Here is a 7,594-nt window from a genome sequence, read left to right as displayed (position 1 = left end):
AAAACCCTCGCCCTTTGGTGTTAACTAAGGCAAAGTTAAGGCACAGTGAATTATTGCAGTCAACACTCTAGCCCACAACCTTGCATTGTGGCATAATGCCCTAGCATTGTGCGGTGGTCGCAATGCTTTCGCATTCATCCACATAGGGATAATTAAGTGCCCCTTGAATTTAGAATTTCTGACACATGCACTGTCTGTACTACAAATGCATATATATATATAGTGTAATAAATTTAGTTGCAAGTAGTGCTCTGTGTTGGCCCATTCTTTCCAGTTTCCTCAGACAGCACCCCTCTCCCTTAAATGCGGCACTTGGTCTGCAGAAATTTTCTGCAAGTTGAATGTGTGTCCCATGTGGCAAACTTCTGCCATCTGGCTGTTTCCACCAAAAATACGATTGCCTAAAAAAGCCTTGCTTATCTGATGTCATCCAGATAGTCCGCACAAGCCACCATCTCCAAAATGCAATCCCATGTTGGTTTCAGAGAGCACAGAGACACCAGCAAGACACTGCCATCGCCATGCAGTAGTATACTTTATTTGTTCATAACACTGTTATGGCATTTGCAATGTACAATAGCATAGACAACAAGTAGGTTAAGCCAGGCAAAATTGTGTGACCTTATACATTTGTACACAGACTAGCAGTATAAAATGATCATAAAAAAATTGCAATTGGTCTCCATCATGGAAACGGGCAAGAGTATTGATGCAGCACCACAACTGTGCACATGACCCTGGGTCCATCTAATATGTATTGTGGTCCTGTTAAAAGTGGAAGACTTGTCAACACTATTGAACTGAAACAAGCAGTAGCAAGATATGTCAACACAAGCAGGAAGTAATGTCCATCACATGCACATCTTTGAGCAACTCCTTGATGCTCAAGAGAGCAGTAGCAGTAGTCAGTTTCAAGGCACCATAATGGCCACAATCAATTGCATATGCTTCATCATATTTATCATTTCCAATGGCCTGACTATGACTGGTCAACATACCAATAGCGCAGGTCACTGCCACGTGCACTCACAATGCTGTCGACCTCCATTGTTATTGAAGCACTGACATATTTTCCAAGTTCTAGATACTCTACCACAAGTTTCTCACATGTAGAACTTAGCATACATAGCCAATATGAAGATTGTAAAATGCTTATAAGATAGTATTTTATCATCATCAGCCTATTTTATGTCCACTGCAGGACAAAGGCCTCTCCCTGCGAACTCCAATTACTCCTGTCCTGCGCCAGCTGATTTCAGCTTTTATATTTATATTTGTATTTTATATTCAATACTAAAGCTGCCCTCAAAATGCCAGGCCTGTGGTGACGTTATGATAAAGACATATTTGCAGATTTCGTGTGGCAATCAATCAATCAGCCAGTACTTTTTATAAGGCTTAGATCATTTGCTCCTTCACATAACACACACACACACATAAAAACCAAGTTGAATATGCAATGTCAGTGCTTCTTTAATAACAGTCAATGCTGTTAAAATGGAGATACCAAACCAGCACCAACACTTCAAGTAATACAAGTAATCACATCTGTCAAGGAAACGGTTGCAAACTCTCTTGGCCAATGGCGTTGAATAAGTAAATATAAAATTAAATATGTTTTCTAACCATTTACTAATGAGCTAAATTTGCTGTTTTCAAACAGCACAATTCCTAATGCAGTGGCTACAAGGATAAAAATAGGTAGCATAAGCATAAACTCAAATGCAAACAATTCCTAAACTACCCCAATGTGTTGTTTTGTTTTCATGTTCCCCTGCATTTGTAACAGGGACCTAATTCAGGCTCCACAATGTGGATTTGGGACTACTCCATGCATAGAAAGCCAGATATGGAGCATGTACACATGTGATCAGTAATTTCATGTTGGCATTTCAATGGGTGCTGATGATAAAAATACAAGATGTTTGCGAACCATCTGATCTCATCCTTCAGCCTAAAGGTTTGAGGCACTGACATTGCTCAAGTAATGTCAATGGTACAATTGTTTCACCACAATGTCATGCACAGTAAGATAACCCTACAGTTGAACTCCTATATTCCTGCACATATGGGCACACTTCAAACTGTGCTTTAACATTTTTCACAAATGAATGGCTTGGACAGCGAACATGGACACTAATTGCATGTGAAGGATAAAAAAAATTGACAGAGAAATTAAAACTGAGCACACACAATTCAATCTCACAATCAGCTGCATTACCTGCACAGACTACCTTGCCAGACAATTTTTTTTTTTTTGTGTGCAATGAAGGAGACAGTTGCAAGCTGAAAGCAGGCACAGAGCAACAGTCTGGCATGATGCCCATCATCCTGCCACTTACGTGTTATCACCTACAAGGGTTCCTTGTCAAGGGTTTTTTGGATAGAGGCGCGAAGGTTTTCTTGGAGGAACTTTTTCAGATTTTTGCGGTTGATCATTGTGCCCAAGTTTCCTATTTGCGAGGCCACCCAGCTCACCACGGGGACACTGGGAACCTTGACCCAGATCTGACTGAGTTCAGTGACCTTGAGCGACTTGATGGAAGCCTTTGCATTAGGAGAGTCAAGGGGCGCCTGAAGAAAGATGTCTACAGTGGCACGATCAGCATGTGCAATGAACTGCCCAGTGACGCCAGGAATCGGTGTGAAGTTCCACCTGAATGTATACGAAAAGAAATGCTTCACCAGAAAGCCCAGCGTACATGGATATCTATATGACCAGCACTTTAACTGCCACAGCAAAGGCAACTGCCCAACTTTGTGTCCTTTTTATAGACAGTACCTATTTCCTGTGAATGGTTAGAAAGAGACAAGCTGCACTTGCGTGACAATTTGTATTTGCTGCTGCTGTTGAAAATGAATAATTGTAAGCATTTTCTCATTATTTCACATCAGCAAATAAGTTGTGTGGAAATCCACCATAATGGAAGAAGTTGCTGCACATCTCAAAGTAGCACGGAGCTACAATGGAATCCCACACAGGTGCCATTGATTTTATTATTTATTAGCTCACTTGGTAAACCTAATAGATGAGCAAAGGCAGTATTGTTGGGCTGTGCGCACTTGAACAATGAAAGCTCACACTAGTTTTCCTGTTGAAAGAGCTGTGAACAGTGTTCTTTGACATCAGATGTTGGACAGTGTGCTTTGACATCATGCACAACACATGCACAAAGCTGTCAGCACCTGTTAAAAGGTTAAACAGAAATGACTTTCTGACACTTGCAGAACACTACACTTGAGCTTACTCCAATACAGTTAAACACACCCACAGTTATACATAACTATGCAGATTGCAAAATAATAAACCGCTGAAAGACCAGCATCACACCCAAAGCCATAGGCATGCACACAGGACAGTACCCACAAGGTGGAGTACTTAAACAGCGCAGGAAAACCCAATGTCTAGCAATTGCTGTCTAATGTGCTGTGCACTGTTATGACATGAGTTAATGTGCGCAGAGCCACAATGCATCAGAGAGCCATGAGGACACTGGGTTTTCCTGGGGCATTCAAGTGCTCAAGCTTAAATGACTTGGATTCCTTGGAAGGAATCTGCAAGATATTAACAGTCGCTGACACTAGTCCTCACCTGTATCGAACATGTGGTTGCACCAAACCAATGAGCATGGTGAGGTTGGCATAGCCATTTCCACAAACCAACTGTGGTGGATGCCGCAGTTCAAAGTTGCTCAGTCCCCACAGCACACCGTCATACAGCCGAAGGGGAGCAATGTCAGTGGGCAATGCGAATGGCTCCTCATCCCGCAGCCTGCTACGAATCCGGTCCACAAGCCGATCAAGTCGAGCATGCTGGTCGATGTTGTTGTCGCAGAGTGGGGCAATTTCATGCTTCACGCGGTGGCGAGTTGCCAGGGCTGTCACACCTGACCAAGAGGGGACCACCAGCACAGTCAAATGTAAGTGCAACTGACTTTACACAACACACTGGCTTAAAAGAAAAACCAGACGAATGAACCACATTCAAAAAGTTCAATGGTGTAATGATTGTCATAGTAAAGTGTTTTCAGTGGTAAACCATTTTAGCTAGGAGGAGCAAATGCACCTCAAGTAAGGCAACTGCAGCAGATTTCATTGCAGTTTGCCTTTAATGTGCAAGAAGCTGAGCCAAGGCTGGTCGCAGTGGTTACACTGGATAAACAAGACTGCTCAGTCAATGTGCTGTATGGGCCATTTATGAAATCCCATTGTTCTAGGATAGCATGTATGTAGGGAAAATAGGATGCTGTTGCCTCAGTGACCACCTATGTAATGATGATCAATGGGGTTTTAAGGCACAAGGACCAGGGAAGGCCAATGAGCACCAAAACATGGTGTGGTGTAGTTGGAGTGGTCAATGACAAAGGGTACAAGTGACGCGACTGTATAGTGGCCTGAAAACATTCCCTGTAAAGTGCGTAAAATACATACCTAAATAATATTGTTACGTATGGCAATGATGCATAGGGTGCACGAAGATATTTTGGATGTAAAATAAAAGATATGCTACAAAGGGGTGGTATGCTAAAATGTGTCACTGTCAGTAGCACTAATGCCTCATCAGGGCCCTTCGAAAATATGGGCCTGAAAGCATGTGCTGTACAAAATGCCACCATCACAACAGTGGCCTCAGAAGAGAAGTCACAGCACTCCAGTAAGATGCGGACGGACTGTCAACCTCTCATTTACCACAGCTCAGAGGTCCATCACCTGACAAGAAGTAGTTGTTTCCTGCGCCTTCCTGCGATTTCATGATCGCCTATGTAAACATACCTGCCCACTCACACCAATTCAAGGAAGTAACCTAGAATTGCATCACTGACCTTGCCAGGGGAGTGGGGGGGGAGGGGGAAGGCGGTTCAGTGTGTCTATGTACATGGAAGAAGCAGCAGAGAAGAAAATTAAAAAAAAAAACATCAAATCAACACTTCTGCCCAGCTTCACATATTTGCATGGTGTTTATTTTTCAGAAATCTGTACTTAAGATTAACCCAGCAACCCTCCTTCCCAATTGTATAGTATTAGGGTTTGCTTGCCTTCTGATGGCATCTCCTCTCCCTCCTATGGTAACCGTCTTCTCCTCCCTACAGATCTACCTCTCCTCTGGACTCCCACCTTAGTAGAAAGGGAAGCGCTGCAGTTTCTGCAATGCTTCTGAGGGGAGTCACGGATAATTACAGCTGTCCAGAGGCTAATATGGTCATGGCCAGGGAGCTCCAGGAGGCATTGTGCACATTCGACGCGGTGCGGTGAAAACGAGTTTCTAGAGTCACCTCTGACTCGCTCCTGTCATGTATGCACCGGCTGTGATCCCCCCCCCCCCCCCCCCCCCACTTCCCCAACGCGTTGTGCCTGACAGCAGCAGCCACAGCAGCAGTGGGAAAGTCCAAGAAAAAGGCTAAGAAAGCTTCGCTTTAAAAGATACGGCAGGAACTCGTTTGGACCGCACCGCTTCGGCTGTGCACAATGCCCTCTGGAGCTCCCGGGTCGTAGCCACGTTAGTCTCCCGACAGCTGTAATTATCCGTGACCCCGCAAGCGCTTACCTTTCTACCAACAGAAGTGAGGAGGGGTAGAGGGGGCAGAGAATGGGTAGAACCGACGCAGTCGCGAAATGGGTGCGTTGCCACTGTTCGCTGGAAGTTCCCATACAAAGATAGGCGGGGGAGGGGCGACGTGAGAAGGCAAGCAAACGCTGGATAAACGTAAGTTCAAGGTACGGTACGGTGCGTTTCTGGTATTTCTGAAAAATAAAAATGTGCAAATATGTCTGGCGGACAACGGAAGAGGTCGCACGTCAAATCAACACTTCTGTGCCCGCGCGATAGCTTTGCTCGAGGTCGCGGATTTGACTGCGGCAGCCGCATTTCGACGGGGGCGAAATAGAAAACGCATGTGCACTTAGATTTTGGGACACGTTAAAGAACATGACGGTGTCAAAATTAATCCGGAGTCCGAAAACGTGCCTCATAATCCGATTGTAGTTTTGGCACGTACAGCCCCATAATCCAATTTTAAGTTTAATACTTCTGCCATTATGCGATGTGCCACGTGAGGCAGTGACTATGCTCAACTCTCTCAGAGGTTATGAAATATGGCGCACAACAACGCCTCAGGCAAACACCTCTCCCTTTGTGTTTTGTGTACTTACGCAGACAAACAGGCAAGGTAACGTTTAACATCAACTCACCACTCTTATGTTGGACACAACGTTGAAAAAATTAAACACTCGTCGTCAACAGTCACAGCGAACAGCACAGAAAGCTTCGCTCACATCGATTCCCACAGTGCGTGGGATCTGCATAATTTTTCTGACAGGCGAAAAATATGATGCTCATAATACCCATAAGAGGGACATCGCAGCTGTCAGTACTGCTAATCTGATCAATTCGAAACAGCCTACTTTGCTCAATATACATACATTCAATTTTTATTCTGTTAAATCTCAGTTGGTAGTTTATATAGTCATCTGTCAGCTTCTATTTGGCTGCTGCTGACCACTTGAAGATGCTGGTGTTCAACCGATTTCCTATTGCATAATCCTCGATATGAATCAATAATTCCGGCGCGTCATGTCAGGTCTGCCATCAAGTGGTTTGGCCAAGAAACAAACGCCTGGCTTTACTATAAGCTTAATTTAAAGTGAGCCTTCTTGAATGTCAAGTACTCCCTGAAAAAAGGAAAGTTTTTGCTGCCGCCGCTGCTGCTGCTGCTGCAGCAGCGGCGCGCTGGCAATTACGTAGTATGTATGGATAGAAATGCAATGCGCTAAACGCGCGGTCCTGCGCGTAGTTCTGCATTCGTACAACGGTACCGTCTAGCTGACGCTGTGTCGATTGGAAAATTTCACGACATTCCTTTATAATAAGCACAACAATTTCTCAAACACCACAAAGTGCAAGAGAGCCTTCAAGGTAAACTGGTTAACGTTTTGGCTAGCACCCCGACAGCCCTCGCTCGAGTACCCACAAGAAACGACAGAAAAAGGGCCTACCGGCAACAGCACAAGTCGCCAGGAGGACCGCCAGGACTCGCATGGCTGTTTTGAGAGCGCTGTGTCGACCACGATGGCCCTGCAACCTGTCGCTGTCGGCAAGAGGCGAAGGTCTCCAGGCGTCAAGTGTTGACCGAGTTAGCTGCCGCAGCTGGCTCGTCCGGTCACGCGAGCGGGAAAAAACGCACGATTAAATCTCATATAAAGGCAGCGAAAAAGAGAAGAGGGCACGGAGAGGGGGACCGTCCGTTTAGTCAAGGAAGGCAAGGAAAGACGATGCCTGTCAGCGGAAAGAATTTTAAAACAGAGAGAGAGCGTGGGTCAAACCTGATTACGGACGTTGTCAGCGACTCCGCGCAATCCGTCACTTTTGGTGGCGCGAACCTCGTCGAATGTCATAGGCACCAACTTCCGCCTCGCATGGCGTGCACAAAGTGACCGCGCTTCTTCACCCTTCGGTCTTCGTCCCGCGACGGACTTGAGAGAAAAGCCAAAACAGCTGTTGCAAACAAAACTTTACGCTGACAGTTATTTTGCCGGTTACCCACAGAACGAGTTTGAAGAGTAGCAACACATGCAAACCATTGGCTCCTCTTGTCAC

At 45.2% G+C, this 7,594-nt stretch overlaps 1 protein-coding gene across 1 annotated transcript; it reads right to left on the bottom strand.

Moving 5' to 3' along the window:
• Positions 1 to 516: 516 nt before the first annotated feature.
• LOC126525538 (uncharacterized) lies at positions 517 to 7,492 on the bottom strand. Its single transcript, XM_050173432.3, has 4 exons — positions 7,321 to 7,492; positions 6,994 to 7,144; positions 3,593 to 3,887; positions 517 to 2,656 (listed from the first exon to the last, which is right to left on the bottom strand). Exons 1-4 carry the CDS (start codon positions 7,390 to 7,392, stop codon positions 2,353 to 2,355), a joined length of 822 nt encoding a protein of 273 aa, XP_050029389.1. The 5' UTR covers positions 7,393 to 7,492; the 3' UTR covers positions 517 to 2,352.
• Positions 7,493 to 7,594: the final 102 nt, after the last annotated feature.

The sequence above is a fragment of the Dermacentor andersoni genome, chromosome 8 (genome assembly GCF_023375885.2).
Source record: "Dermacentor andersoni chromosome 8, qqDerAnde1_hic_scaffold, whole genome shotgun sequence".
NCBI classification, from domain to species: domain Eukaryota; kingdom Metazoa; phylum Arthropoda; class Arachnida; order Ixodida; family Ixodidae; genus Dermacentor; species Dermacentor andersoni.
The sequence above is the reverse complement of the archived record's forward strand: the minus strand, read 5'-3'. Positions and strand labels throughout refer to the sequence as shown.